The sequence below is a fragment of the Populus trichocarpa genome, chromosome 16 (assembly GCF_000002775.5).
Source record: "Populus trichocarpa isolate Nisqually-1 chromosome 16, P.trichocarpa_v4.1, whole genome shotgun sequence".
Taxonomy (NCBI): domain Eukaryota; kingdom Viridiplantae; phylum Streptophyta; class Magnoliopsida; order Malpighiales; family Salicaceae; genus Populus; species Populus trichocarpa.
Genome location: NC_037300.2, coordinates 1,394,567 through 1,410,216, shown reverse-complemented (window position 1 = coordinate 1,410,216; position 15,650 = coordinate 1,394,567). Strand labels below are relative to the sequence as shown.

The window sequence follows — 15,650 nt, the reverse complement described above, 5'->3', positions numbered from 1 at the left end:
ATGTGTATCCCTTCTTGGCAAGGCTAAAAGTCTTGCCAAAAGTAAGTGTTGTATTTTGTTTTTGGTATTATTGTAGATATTATTTTTTAAAGTATTTTTTTGTGTTTAAAAATATATTAAAATAATTTTTTTTATTTTAAAAAAATAATATTTAACACTAGCAAACAAAAAAAACATAAAAAAACAATTTTAAATAAAAAAAATCAAACTTTTGCTAAATTAAAAACATTTGCTTTCAGTTACTTCAACTCCCTGTTCCCACTTCTCTTATTCTTACCATATACCAGTGATTTTTCTTCAACGATAAGGAATTTAATAAATTTAAAACTTAAACCTAGAAAATCAAGAAATATGAACATATATTTTTAATCATTAATATTTTATTAAATGAGTTTCCAATTCATAAATTCTTAACACGTTGTTTGTTGCACGAATTGGATAAACAAATATATCCTTGCCTTGTTAAATTACGTGCCAACTGCTACAATTTAAACAAATTTATTAAAACAGAACAAAAGATAGAACACAATCAACAACAAAACATTCAATAGAAAGTTAAATTAAAGGCAAACATAAAGAACAAAAAATAATAACAAATTAATTCTCGGGGTATAACTTAACTGATCAGACCCTGAGTTTGTTCTCTAAAAATCACTGGTTGAAGTTCCACAAACCTTAGATCACTTAAGACTTATAAAATTATTAATTTTAGAATTTGTAAAATTAATTATTAATAAAAAATAATATCAAATGAATAAAAGGAAAGACGACAGGGACAAACAAAGAAATGCGTGTAGACCACTTCAAATTTGCAAGAAGATGTTGTGCCATCACGTTGGTTGACGTTGAACATGGCTGGACACTCCTCTCGTCCTCTTGCTAGCCCATCAAATTTTTTTATTAGATTATTCAATAATAATAATAATTGAAATAAAATCTAATTAGTTTATTGATAATATTTTTTCTTAGCTGAAAACCAATATTAAATAAAAGGGTTATGAAAGGAATTCTTTTATTATTTATGTTGTATATGGTGAGTCAATTCATTCGGTTTAATAGATAGCCAACCTTTTTTTAAAAAAAGAAAAAGAAAATTGAGTTACTAAAATTTAAGATTTATGAAAATATTTTTCTTTTTTATTATTAGGCATGAGTCTTACCTCAATATTTAAAAACAAAAGGCAATCTTAAGGGATATAACTCAATTAATCAAATTCTAGATTTGTTTTTTAAAAATTACTAGTTTGAGTTTTACAAATCTCATGACTACTTGAGACTTACATGATCGTTAACTTCAGAACTCTTAAGATTAGTCGAGATACATGCAAGCTGCCTCGAACATCCATGTTAATCTAAAAATACATACTTTTTTTTATTAATTAAGTCAATTTCTAATAATCTTAGCACACATAACCTGTTTGTAATGGATTCATTTGATGAATTTAGCTGTGATATATAAAAGCAGTATGAAAATATTTTTAAATATGAAATTTAAAAATAATAATTTCAATATATTAAAATGAAAATTTATTAAATGGCTTAGAAAATCTTAGAATCACAGAATAAACGTAAGCAATTATAATATAATTTTAAACATATTTTTTTATTATTATACATATATTTTCAATCATAAATAAATTTTATTTTTACGCTCTATATACCTTCCACGTGATTTATTTATAGATTTTATGGTTAAAAAGAAAAAGAAAAAGGTACATTTCACGGCATACTCTATAATTCCTCCATTAAAACTAGTCCTCGTATTGTTTTTTTTTTTTTAAAAAAACCTATATAAAATGACGAACATAAAAATTAATTTAAATAAGAAAAGAAAATAATAATAAGGCATACACGTATAATAATTAAATAAATAAACAATAATACTGGCGGAAAAGCCGCGAGAAATTGAAACATCCGCCCCGAACTCATCGTTGCCAGCGTCTCTCTATCCCATCCTCTATCTGTAACAGAGTTTGTCTAGACAGAGAAAGAATCAAACAAACCCCAATAGTGTTAAACTAAAGTTTTAATCCTTACAAGAATTAATAAGAGAATCTTTGTCTTGGTATAATCACCACCTCCTCAAAAAAAAAAAAAAAACAGAAAAGGAAAAAAAGAATAACAGAGAGAGAGAGAGAGAGAGAGAGAGAAACTCTTGGTTAAGCAAGAAGCAGCACCTGGTTTTTGATCCAAAAACCTCTCCACCTTCCTTTTCTCTCTCCCTCTTTCACATTTCCACTCCATTAGTATTTGCAAATCTTGGGTTTCTATTACATTTCCAAGAAGGAAAGAAAGATTGGATCTTTTTGGCTGTGGTATGTGTGGATAGAAAAAAAGAAGGGAGTGTGTGTGTGTTTGTTTAGAGGTTGGTTAATATGAATCCAAATTTGGGTTCTTCTTCTTCTACTGCTGCTTCTCCTGCTAGAGGAGAAGGACGAGGAGGCGGCGGGGAGAATGGAGGGATGGACAAGGGTTATAAGCCGAAGAGGCTATATCAAGTTTGGAGAGGAAGCAATGTTAGTGTTTCTCTCTCTCTCTTTGTCAAGTTTGTTTTTTGATCTGTGTAATGGGGTTGTTTGATCATTCGCTGAATTGGGTTTTGATTATTCTCTTTGTTTTGGATGTGTGTGGTGCAACTTGGAAATTTGGATTTTTTATTAGCAATTTCATTTTGTTGATCGTGGATGGAGGTTGACTTCGTTGTGTTCAATATTTCAATGTGGAAATGAATGTCTTTGATCTTAATTGTTATGTTTGATGAAATTAGATGCATTCTGGACTGGTAGATTTTGAAGCGGTAAAAACTTTTAATTTTGTTTGGTCATAATTGAAATTGGTTCATGAAGTCGTTTCTTGTTGTGTTGAACTTGGTTGGATTTTGTAAATAATTTCACCCTGCAATTTTGATGCGTGATTAGCGGCAAGAAGTTTGTTCGGTTTCTGGTTAGAGTTCTCCAACATTCCAAAATTTTTTAATCAATTTAAGAAAATATTCCTCTGGTTCATTGTTCTTTATCAGTATATCAGTTAGTTACTTAGTTTGGTCTTGGATTCCTTGTGAAGTTTCAGCTGACCATTTCTTGATTCACTTGATCAACTTGCGAATTTGCTGAGTATTTATCATGTTGCATTTGAAATGCACACATCCTCATGACAGTTTTTTTTTTTAAAATCTTGAATATTGTTTCCTTTTATGGAATTGTAGCATTGATGAGCTTTAGTTGTTTTTTGTCTTGGTTTCATCAGAGATTTTTCTGTGGCGGGAGATTGATCTTTGGTCCTGATGTGGCGTCGATTTTTCTATCAATGCTTCTTATTGCTGCCCCTGCTATTGGTTTTTGTATAAAAGTCTATAACAAGATTTTGGACAAAGGTACCAAAAATCCAGCTCGGTGGTATCCTGTATTTTTCGTGGGCTCGATCCTTACTGTATTAGTAAGTATTTCATTTTCAACTTGGCTTCAAGCAGTGCTAACAATAGGCAGAGTTGCAATTTACTTGTTCTTAATGGAAGCACAGCAATTGAATGAAATGCAATAATTATGGGATTTGGCTTTTATTTTGGCTTCTTTATGGGATTTTTCTTTTGCAGCTTATGATGTGAGTTTTTCAACTTACTAAAAATTTTCAGAAAGATTTGTTGTTAAATGACTACCAAGTGAAAGTTGTCTGACATTATAGTTTCCATTAGTAGATAGGCAGTCAAATTTCTGACAAGTGTTTCAGTAATTTCTGTGCAAAACCACCTCTTCTTGCATATAATGAAAAATTTAATAATAAAGTAAACTTTTTCTGTAGGATTTATTGTTTCTCTTCTTAACATCTTCTCGGGATCCTGGAATAGTCCGTAGAAACACAAAGCCTCCTGAGTCAGATGAAACAGGTGACGTAACCCCATCAATGGAATGGGTCAATGGGAGAACCCCCTATTTGAGATTACCTCGGACAAAAGATGTGATGGTAAATGGCCACGCAGTTAAAGTTAAGTACTGCGACACCTGTTTGCTTTATCGTCCTCCCCGTGCTTCTCATTGTTCAATTTGCAACAACTGTGTTCAGAGATTTGATCATCACTGTCCATGGGTTGGTCAGTGTATTGGAATAGTAAGTTCAAGTTCCTTGTGATGCAATTTTATTTTTTCCAAACAAATAAATTTAGATAACACTATTTTTTTGTGGGACAAGCAACAAATTCAACTTTTTTGGAGATAGCCTGCATGTTCTGGAAAGAAGATTTATTAAGCATTGAATAATAATTTGAAAATTTTCCTCTTTTGTTTCAATTAAACAGATATGTCATGGAAATCATTAACAAGTACAGTTATGGGAATACTATCATGGGAATGAATAACATATCTTGTCATTCTCATTGCTTATTTGCTCTTCATCAGATATACTGGATCCTTTTCTATTGAACTTGGTGCTCCCTGATTGCCCTAGTAACTCTATTAACACTGCATCTAGACCTTTCCTATAGTTTTAGTGCCAAAATTTGGATGTGCTCAAATCTGGTCTTATTGCATCCATTTGCAACCTGTTGTGAGATGTCTACTTAAAAGGGTAGGCATATCTGGTCACCAAAAAGTTGTATGAATTTTAGCTGCTTTAAATTTTGTGATGTTTTCATGATTTCTTCCATGGATATTTGCTCTCATCCAAATTATGCTGCATTTACTTTCAAATAGTAGTTTGATGTCATTCTTTTTCTCCTTTTATTGGAAAGAAAGAAATAAAGATCCTTGATGTACACTCTTACATCAATTGAATTCTTGATACCATAATTTCTTATTGAATACTGATCATTGTTTTGGACTATTTAGGCAAAGTTTGGTCTCTTATTCTGGAAAAGTTTTGGACGTTGAAATGTTAGGAATGACATGATTTATTGTTGGTATCCATACCATGCATGTTGCCAATTCTGTGGCATTTTAGCAGTAATCTTGCAAAAATCACAGTGACAGCTTACCAATTAAAATCCTGACTTCACTAAGTTAAAGTACAATCGAGAGGCACGGATGTCCTTTACACTTTTGGGCTATATGTTTTCAATGGAGAAATGGCGCAGACTTCAATTAGTAAGCCAGGGAAGAAAAACAAGATTAATTATTTGTGATCTCAATTTCTGTGAATAAGCAAAACAACCCTCATCGATTCATACAGTTCGTAATATGATTGTATCGCACACTGTTACCTTTCTGTGGGGAACTTACTGTATTATCATGTCTTGATCTGGTTTGCAGCGTAACTATCGGTTCTTCTTCATGTTTATATCGACAGCAACCATCTTGTGCTTATTTGTTTTCGGGTTTAGTTGGGTCTTCATTCTTGATGGGAAGTCAAATGTATGGGAAGCTATATCACATGATGTACTCGCTGATTTTCTCATAGTCTACTGCTTCATAGCTGTCTGGTTTGTTGGTGGCCTCACAGCTTTCCATTCCTATCTGATTAGCACAAACCAGGTGACACTTTTATCCAAAAATAAACTGGGCCAACTAGTTACTCTTTAAAATCTTATTTGACATTTCTGGTCTTTTTCCTTATACAGACTACGTATGAGAATTTCCGCTACAGGTATGATAAGAAGGAGAACCCATATAATAGGGGAGTAATAAGAAATATTAGAGAAATCTTTTTCTCCAAGATTCCACCTTCAATGAATAAATTTCGATCATTCGTGGATGAAGATGAATATATGGCAGTCGGCTCTCTGACGCTAAATCTTGGAGATAATCTGGTTAGCTCAAAGGAGAAAATCGACATTGAAATGGGAGCTAAGGTTGCAGGAGCTAGTAACTATTCCCTTCCAGAAATTTTGCGAGATTTAGATTACGATGATGATTCTGATGATAATTTAAAGATGGAGGAAGATGGAAGGCCAGGCATGGACCCATTCTCTCACGGTGAACTAGATTTGAAAGGATCGGTGCAAACCTCTATTGTTGGAGATGGTTCAATAGAATCTGTACAAGGTCCAGATGCCTTTGATGGAGTGAGGGAATCTGCTAGAAGTTCAAGAGAATCAGTTCAAATTTCCATTGCTGGAGATGGAGCTGGAGAACCTGCTCAAAGTTCCATTGCTGATAACGGAGTGATAGAATCTTTGCAAAGCTCTATTGCTGAAGATGGAGTATTAATCAAGAAATCTACCGTTGAAGATGGGACAAACCTGGCCAAGGGAACTAATAACAATCATAATTGTCATCAAACCACAGCACCAGATCTTCAAGTATAGAGGTTTGTGCTGACCTTTTTTGCCACCGGTGCATTGAAATGAATCGATTGAACTTTAGCGGGATATGCATCATGATTGTGCACTTATCTGAATGAAGTAACTCATCATCGTAATATCATATACAGAAGATTGGGATTTGATAATGATTTCTGTGCATCCACATTATAACTTGATTCACAAAAGAATTATTCCAAATTCCATGTGGGAAATTGGGTGAAGCAAATTTGAACTTCTTAGATTCTTTCTTACTCTGTTACTCGCCGAGTTTATTGATAATCATACAAATGCTCCATTCTTCTTTTCTCTACCAACTACATTACTTGTTCTTCTACAGGTTTTGCTGCAGAATATCTTTTGCTTAAATATTTTGAATCATATACGAAGGATAGCTTGTTCCTGTGATTGCACTAGTTGGTAGCTGCCGGGCTTCGAAGGGCTGTAATTTCATAAAGGTTGAATGCTAGCTTATCAATGCTGCTTTTGCTGGAAAAAAGAACAGAAACTGATCGTACACTTTCATCTGTTCATTAAAAAAATACCGACTTATGTGTTGTTGCAAGTTGTAAAGGTGACATTTTGTAATAATCCAGATACCTACAGACGAGTGAGTTATCTGTGAAGGTAAAATTGTTAAGATCTTTCTTTTTTCCAGATAGGCTTGTTTTCTCTCTTTTCTTTTTTGTGAAGACAGATTGGATTTTACGAGTTGTAGAGGTAGTGAGTTATCTGTGAAGGTAAAATTGTTAAGATCTTTCTTTTTTCCAGATAGGCTTGTTTTCTCTCTTTTCTTTTTTGTGAAGACAGATTGGATTTTACGAGTTGTAGAGGTTTGGAACCAAAGTTCTCATTTCTAGAAGTTGTAGTATGATTCCTTCACTCTTCCTCTCTTCGTGAGCACGAGCCCTGCATGTCTGAACTAAAGAAGCTGAGATCATAGTAGTAATTTTAATCCTAGTTATAAGACACGATCTGGTTTAATACTAGGTCGCGAGTTGGGTTTAAAATTAGATCATGAGTTGGATGAGTTAAAATCAAAACGAGGGGCGGGGAATAAGATTTCAGTTTCTCATTTGATTTCACATTTTCCCAACTTGAAAATCCATTTTTAAAGGTTCCAAAGCTACCGCATTGCCACAAGCAAAAGCAAGCAAACCAATAATGGGCCTAGAGCTTGGTTGATAACTGTTTAACTACCAAGTAAACATAAAGGAAAGAGGGAAAAAAATCAATGGAACTCGTTAATAAGAATTTTATGTGGTGAAATACAGACCACAAGCCATGGTACAAATGGCATTATCACAGTTATCATAACCACTCAAATAGGCCTGTAAGAATATGACACGTGTCAAGTTCCCATTTAGATTCATAGATTTCGTTGGATGAGATTGAATCTCCTGTCAACCAATTAGAAATCACATGTCCTATCCTTGTTCTTCTAGTCTCTGCTTTCCCCGCTTGAAAGCTCGTTGCTTTCCACCACCGTTGCCACTTCAAAGCAAGAACCTTTCTCCAAGAAAAAATGGCTGCAGAGATGGCTTTAGTAAAACCCATCTCCAAATTTAGCTCCACACCGAAATTTGGAAACCCAAGAAGTTTCTCGTACCCCAAATTCAGTACCATCAAGATGTCAGCTACTGCACAGACAACAAGAAGTCCAAAGCCAAAGAAGAAAGGTAACAAAGGTGAAATCAAAGAGACCCTTTTGGCACCTAGGTTCTACACCACTGATTTTGATGAAATGGAGACCCTTTTCAATACTGACATTAACAAGAACTTGAACCAGTCTGAGTTTGAAGCACTTCTGCAAGAATTCAAGACTGACTACAACCAGACTCACTTTGTGAGAAACAAGGAGTTCAAGGAAGCAGCTGACAAGATGCAAGGACCATTGAGACAGATTTTTGTTGAGTTCTTGGAGAGGTCTTGCACTGCTGAGTTCTCTGGCTTCCTTCTCTACAAAGAGCTTGGAAGGAGACTCAAGGTATTCCTCTAAGATCACTTTAATTTCTTGCTTGTTTTCTTGTGTTTAGTGAAATTTAATTCCTTTTTTTCTATCATTAACTAACTAATCTTAACAATTGATGCTGTAGAAAACCAATCCAGTGGTAGCAGAGATTTTCTCCCTCATGTCCAGGGATGAAGCCAGGCATGCTGGGTGTGTGAAAATATTGGCCTTCTTTTTCTCACATGTGAATCACTTTTCAAGAATGATCGAACCTTTGTATATACAATTGACTTTTTTTGGTGTTGCATGCAGATTTTTGAACAAGGGTTTGTCTGATTTCAATCTGGCCTTGGACTTGGGGTTCCTAACAAAGGCTAGGAAATACACATTTTTCAAGCCAAAGTTCATTTTCTATGCTACATATTTGTCTGAGAAAATTGGGTACTGGAGATACATAACAATTTACAGACATCTCATGGAAAATCCTGACTACCAGTGTTATCCTATTTTCAAGTACTTTGAGAACTGGTGCCAGGATGAGAACAGACATGGTGATTTCTTCTCCGCATTGATGAAAGCACAGCCTCAATTCCTCAACGATTGGAAGGCAAAGCTGTGGTCACGTTTCTTTTGCCTATCGGTAACTTTCTTACACCAGATGCATTTTCATACCATATTTAGATTATCTGTAATGTTTCTGTAAATGCTTATGTGTGTGCAATGAACCATTGGTCACTTGATATTATTGAAAAATCTTATCCAAATACAATCAGGCAATCCCATCTAGTGTGCCTACAATTGTTCTAGGTTTAATAATTGGGTTGCGTGTTAACCATTCAACCAAAGTACTGGCCTTGAAACTTGAGACTAATGCAAGGATTATCTCATGTCTTTTTCCTCTCTTCTTACATCTTAGAGAATTGATTTTGCAGGTATATGTGACAATGTACCTTAACGATTGCCAGCGAACTGCTTTCTATGAAGGCATTGGGCTCAATACCAAAGAATTTGACATGCATGTGATTATTGAGGTGAGGCTAATGGTTTATACCTGTCTGCTTTGCACATAGTTCTAATCTGAGTATTTTTTTGTCATCTACTTCCATATCCATACTGAATTATTGATGATATGCAATCTTCCTTCGAATGGTATTGTATCGCTTCGCATGGTTCCCAATTACCCCAATGTTATGTTTCATTTGATGCAGTGTTAATTCTCCTTTCGCTTGCCTAGATGACCTTGAGAAGGGGATATCGAATTTATAGCCTAGACTAATGGATATGCACTTGTGACTCTAACGTCCTAGATTTTCAATAATCATTGCATTGTTTCTCATTATACAGACAAACCGCACAACAGCTAGAATCTTCCCAGCTGTGCTGGATGTTGAGAACCCAGAGTTCAAGAGGAAGTTGGACAGAATGGTGGAAATTAACCAGAAGCTGATAGCTGTTAATGAGAGCCAAGACAATTCCTTTGTCAAGAACTTCAAGAGAATTCCCCTTATTGCAGCATTAGCTTCTGAGCTCTTGGCTGCATATCTAATGCCACCAATCGAGTCTGGATCTGTTGATTTCGCAGAGTTTGAACCACAACTTGTTTACTAGTAAAGTTTTGTCTGAGTTTCATTTACCCCCTTTCATGCCCAGCTTTGGTAGTCTTGATGCACTATGGCTAGATTTACAGTATGTAACTGAGGAAACATTCATATAAAATGGTGTCCTTTCGTAATGTAAATTAACATAATTTTAGTCCCCTCACCTCCATTTCTCCTTTCACACCATTTTGCTGAGCAGATATGGGTTGCAAAACTTGTAATACAGAAGTTTGCAAGCGAATTGAGTACTAGATTCCACCAACGGAGGAATAATACTAAACAACCGAAGGTGGATTTTGTGCTTGTGACTTGGAATGACCGATTACAAGTGATATTTTGGAACCAATTTCTTAGGGCAAGGAAACATCAAATCAAAGTTATTAAAACCTGTCCGTGTTAATCTAAAACAATATAATTTTAATTTTTTTTTAAAAAAAAACAAACTATGTTTTGTTCGAAAGGATTAAATCACGTCTATTTAACTAATTTAAAAACTCTCTTCTTGTTTAATTTAAAAACTTGCTCATGGGTGTCGGGTTATCCTACCGACCTGTCTTCAATAACAATCATTAAACTTATTTGATAATTATTATCCGTATTTGTCTAGAACATCCATTTTATTTGCCATTTCTCAAGCTGCGGTGAGTTAATGTCTACGTCGCAGAAAGCAGGAAAAAATTTGCTGCTGAACAGTGTTAATGCCATTTATCAACTTTTGAAATTAAAGGTTCAAAATAGTTCACGGTGAATAAACCTGGATGCTGTGACTAGCAAGTTAGAGAGAAGACAGTAATGGAGCAGATATTTCACAGACAAAAGCAGCAGATATTTCACATATAATGAAATGTAGTTACACTGAATTCCTTCAGTGAGACTTTCTTCGAATTTACATGCATTGCCCCCCTTTGGGGCTTGCAGGTGAGATCATACAGCACAATTTTAGCTGAAAAGTTCAGGGGCGTTTCTTCATTCTGTTTTGCCCTTCAACTTTTCTTTCTCATCTTGTTTTTGTGGACGAAATAGCAACTTAAATGTCCATACTGCCAGCAGAGTTCCCTCTATTGGGGCAAGCCAATATACGAGTATATGCTCCTTGGTTATATGATCTCCACGGGCATAAGCCCATCCCATCACCTACAGAGTTTAAAAAGGTTCAGGTCATCTCTATCCAACCTTCTTGAAGCTAAACAAACTTAAGATACATGCATTATGTTGTAACTAGAAGATGAGAACATGACTTACAGAGGCTGGGTTCATACAACCACCCGTTAGATCAGAGCCAAGTATGTGAAGAGATAACTTCGAGACACTTGAGATCCAAGTCTTCATGAAGAAACTTCCAGGGATCTTTCTTGCAAGCCCAAGAGAGATAGTAACAATGGCAAATGTCAGCAATCCTTCTGTGAGAGCTCCTTTATGGATGTCAACAGTCAAACGTGGTCCAAGTCCTATCTCAGGAAACGTATCAATAAAGAGCCTAACCCCAGTGATAGATCCAATTACCTAGAGAAAGAATTCCAATCAAAAGACATTATATATTTCAAATAAGATGTCTTCAAGACCTTCAAATCAGAAATTTGATCAACAAAACCAGATAAATAAATGATAGATTAGTGCTTATTTGAAGTGTGGTAGAGATTTCATTTCAGAGTGTTTTTCACTTGGAAATACATCAAAATAATATTTCTTTCATTTTTTAAAATTTATTTTTGACATCAGCACATCAAAACGATAAAAAAAACACGAAAAAAAATTAAAAAAAGTGAAACGGCGGTTCAACCGCAACACCAAAAAAACTTAAAAAATAACAAGCAAAGAACTTCCAGTAAAACAATCAAGTTACTTCTGTAGAGCACTGTTGCTAAATGCTCAGACCAGTGGTAACTGATATCGGGTTTTCTTGTCCAGTCAGTATTTGTCTTCTCAGCCACAACATCTCCACGTTTGCTTAAGCAAACACTGTTCTACAAAAATGCATGCACCGTCGCCTTAAACAGGGCACAATGGCAGGATAAGAGTGGTTTGCTTAATGCTCACGTGAATTAACTAAATGCAGAATCTTCTAAAGGCATTAATTCATTTCTTTTCCAAACGGATGGTAAGTTGCCAGGAGCCAAAGAAATGCATCTTTGGTGATTGATCAACCCAAATCCCGTGCTTTCACCAATCATCCAAGAGCCACAAACATTATGCTTTCTTTAAAATTGAAAATCAGCACCTAGATCAGACCAATTTGAGATGATAATGATAATAGTTATAATATTAGAATTTAGAAATACCGAGACAAAATGCAGCGAAGGGGAAAACATTTCACTGGTCATATGTCACCATAATCAAGATCCCACTAGCATCCAAACACAATTTCAGCTATCTCATTCAAATAATACACCAACCCATTCAAGGAACAGGATAACAGCTTCAATGAATTACCCAACCCAACATAATTAGTCAGTGTTGTTACCATATATTCAACAGGTGAGTAAATATCATATCCTTTATTGAAAAAGTCATGAAAAGCAATGCGACGCAGCCATCACAAATTCTGCTCATAAGTTAATCAAAATACAAACTTGCTTAACAAAACCCCAATTTGAGTTCATGTTGGTTGGCACCATGTTCTTCCCAATAGTATATTGACCTTTCTTTTTTAAAATAAATCACAGGCCAAAAAATCTTGCAGTAATTGTTTAAGCTGAACCCATTATTTGAAACCAAACACAAACAAGAACACAATAAAATATACAAACTACAATACAACCCATTTTCCTCGCATTTCAAGCAAACGAAACAAACCCAATTCACATCTAGATGAAACAAAACTAAGTCACACCTTACAGAGAGAGAAAATCTAACCTGAGCAGGGATTCTAGCCCCAATGGTGAAGAGAAACTGACTGAAATCCCCAGAAATAGCAGAAGACAAAATAGTAAGAGGATTATAAGCCCCTCCTTTAGTAACCTTACCCAAGAACGCAAAAAGAAACATGTTCATAATTGACAAAGAATTCTTCAAAAATTCACCTCTTGAATCATGCCCCATTCCCAAAACCTTGAACACAAAAATCTTTATCAAAGAACCTGACCATACCCACATAAGAGAAACTACAAAATCTGACAGAATTAAACGAGTCTTGGAAACCATTTTGAAAAAAGATTGAGACTTTGAGGTGGGTTTTTATTTTTGGAGATGGGTTCTTAAGGTTTTTTATCTGGGATAATTGTTTGTGCATGCATGGCTATGGAAATTGCTCGGGCAATTTCTTGGGCGTTAATTGTGGTTGACCATGTTCCTTCCTAGTGGTTAATCTTTGTTCGTCTTTCTTTGTCATATATCAATATCATATTATTAATCAAGACAATGACAAGGCCCGTTGATTTTTTGGGGGGAATGAGATGAAAAGCCCATTGATTTTTCAGGGTTTCTAATTCAACGGATCAGGTGTTTAATTTGACTAGTCTAAAGATAATCAAATGACAGATGAATTCATGTTTTGGATTCTTTTAGTGAAATCCATTTTCTGATTTCTTCGAATGTCTTTCTTTGACGGCAAAGAAATAGTTTTAAAAATTAAACGTTTTACATGCATGTTCACTTACCCAGAACATTTTCACATTTATTGTCTTCCCCACTAAAATTTTTGAATTTGACTGGTTTTTAAAATGATACAGTTTTGAAAATAATTAAAATGATATTATTTTAAAAAATAAAAATTAATTAAATTAATGGATATGAGTTGATTATGTAAACTCTCAAATGGTTTAAATTTATCATTATTGCAAGTTATAGTTTTCAATATCTACATGATCCTTTAAAAATATAGTAGTGATTGTTTTTTACAGTGTTTTTTAATTAAAAATTATATTAAAATTAGATTTTATTTATTTTTAATATCAATATATTAAAAAAATTTGTATATATATATATATATATATATATATATATATATATATATATATCTGATGAGTCTGAAGATACGTCTGTTTTCGAAAGACTGAAAAAATTGTAAGCAAGAAAGTTTTATCAGAAAGTAACCGAGAAAGAAAAAGGTTTCATACTATAAATTATAAAAGAGATAGGTGCTTTGCTATATAGATAGGTGGTCCATCCCCTCATCTTTCAGTCTTCACCCCACAGTTTTACATTTTATTTTTTTGCATTTCAGTCACTCAACTCTGTTTTACTTTACACTTTGGTTGCTAAACCTTTTTTCTTTTCGATTTCATCATAGAAAGTTTTGTTGGCATGGTCATTTGTGACATGATATGTTTTGATTTGCATGATCTAGTGTGTCCCGTATTTTATATAATTTTTTTGATATGTTAATATGAAAAATAATTTTTAAAATAAATAATATTTTTTTAATATATTTTTGAATAAAAAATATTTTTTAAAAAAAACTATTAACGAACCTTAAACACTAATAAAAAGCAAGTTCTTATAATCAATGCATCGCCTTCTTGAATAAGCATCAAAAAAGCAAATAATTTAAGTATGCAGAGATATGATGATGAGATCCAACACATCTTCTGCAGCATAAGCAATCTAGCCTAATATACCAGATCTCGTAAGAATAATAATTTTTGTTGTTATTTTTAATTAATTTTGAGGGGTGTAGTTTTATTGGTCAGATCCTAAATTTGTTTTTTAGAGATCACCAGTTGGAGTCCTACAAATCTCAGGATCACTAGAAGCTTACATGATCGTTAACTTCAGGGCCCACGGGATTAGTCGAAGTGCGCGCAAGCTGATCCGAACACCCACGTTAATAATAAAATATTTTTTAATTAAAAATATATTAGAATAATATTTTTTATTTTTAATATTAGCAGATAAAAAATCATCAAAAAAAATATAAAAAAAATCATTAATTCAATATTTTTTCTAATTAAAAATTAATTTCAAAAAATACATTAAAAAACAGGAGATACCGCAGTGCCAAACTCGTACGAATTCATCTTGTTTTTTCACTTTGTGTTGTTGCTATTTATAGATTCTCTGTGTCGCTTCCTGGATCTTGAAGCAAAAGGATAAATGCAATGAATGAGCATGGAGGTGAGAGTAAAGGTGTTGTGGTGGCGTTTTTTTGCAAAATTGAAGGGTCCTGAGTCCCATTTCGTGGTTAGGTTCGGAGGTTGCAAGAGCACCTCTTCCAATTAATTGCATTTTCACTTACACTAAATAGAGAAATAAAATTACATTCCAATAACAAAAAGAACGAAATCAGCTCCAATTGCCTGAATCATAGCTCTTAAACTGACTTGAAAAACTTAGAATTGAAAGCTTGATTCTTATCGGGATTTTAATTGAATGAAATAATAATTGAAAGGTGAATTGAGTTTTGATTTAAAAATCTGGATCATCAGATAGGTTGATCTAGAACTCGGTTAATTTAGGGTTTAGAATAATTTAGAAAGAAGAAAAAACCTTATTAATTCATCAAGAAAACATGGTTTGATTTATTGATCCAAGCTTAGAGAGCGTTTTCCTCCAAAATTTAAATTGTTTTTTGAAAAAAATTAATTTTTTTGGTATATTTTGGATCGTTTTGATGCGCTGATCTCAAAAATAATTTTTTTTTAAAAAAAAAACATCATTTTCATGCATTTCGGCATAATAAACACTTTAAAAAGTAACCGCAACCACACTCCCAACCACTCTAATCAAAATCCAACCATCAACTTGTTAATTTTTTAAAAAATTTAATTTTTATTGAAACAACATTATTTTAATTATTTTCAAATAATTATTAACTTGGATTGAATAAATCAACCCTTTCCATATATGATAAATACCATAGCTTTCACGGTCATGTTATTATTATATTAAAACCAAAGTTTGTATCTTGAGATTAAACTATTTATTTGATCCAATT

At 33.7% G+C, this 15,650-nt stretch overlaps 3 protein-coding genes across 4 annotated transcripts; 2 read left to right on the top strand and 1 right to left on the bottom strand.

Annotated features, from left to right (window-relative positions):
- The first annotated feature begins 1,892 nt into the window (after positions 1-1,892).
- LOC7453746 (probable protein S-acyltransferase 4) lies at positions 1,893-6,999 on the top strand. The gene is made up of 6 exons (XM_006373602.3): positions 1,893-2,516; positions 3,247-3,435; positions 3,799-4,104; positions 5,241-5,462; positions 5,549-6,237; positions 6,570-6,999. Exons 1-5 carry the CDS (start codon positions 2,376-2,378, stop codon positions 6,233-6,235), a joined length of 1,545 nt encoding a protein of 514 aa, XP_006373664.2. The 5' UTR covers positions 1,893-2,375; the 3' UTR covers positions 6,236-6,237; positions 6,570-6,999.
- A 650-nt stretch (positions 7,000-7,649) lies between these two features.
- LOC7458885 (magnesium-protoporphyrin IX monomethyl ester [oxidative] cyclase, chloroplastic) lies at positions 7,650-9,941 on the top strand. Of its 2 annotated transcripts, XM_002323162.4 has the most exons (5): positions 7,655-8,216; positions 8,326-8,390; positions 8,493-8,820; positions 9,113-9,211; positions 9,525-9,941. In XM_002323162.4, exons 1-5 carry the CDS (start codon positions 7,755-7,757, stop codon positions 9,786-9,788), a joined length of 1,218 nt encoding a protein of 405 aa, XP_002323198.3. In that variant the 5' UTR covers positions 7,655-7,754; the 3' UTR covers positions 9,789-9,941. The 2 variants fall into 2 exon arrangements, with proteins under 2 accessions (XP_024443252.1, XP_002323198.3); XM_024587484.2 differs by having other exon boundaries at positions 7,650-8,216; positions 8,326-8,820.
- A 641-nt stretch (positions 9,942-10,582) lies between these two features.
- On the bottom strand, positions 10,583-13,222 carry LOC7453745 (probable aquaporin SIP2-1). The gene is made up of 3 exons (XM_002322547.3): positions 12,632-13,222; positions 11,021-11,281; positions 10,583-10,912 (listed from the first exon to the last, which is right to left on the bottom strand). The coding sequence occupies exons 1-3, from the start codon at positions 12,917-12,919 to the stop codon at positions 10,745-10,747; spliced, it is 717 nt and encodes a 238-aa protein (XP_002322583.3). The 5' UTR covers positions 12,920-13,222; the 3' UTR covers positions 10,583-10,744.
- Positions 13,223-15,650: the final 2,428 nt, after the last annotated feature.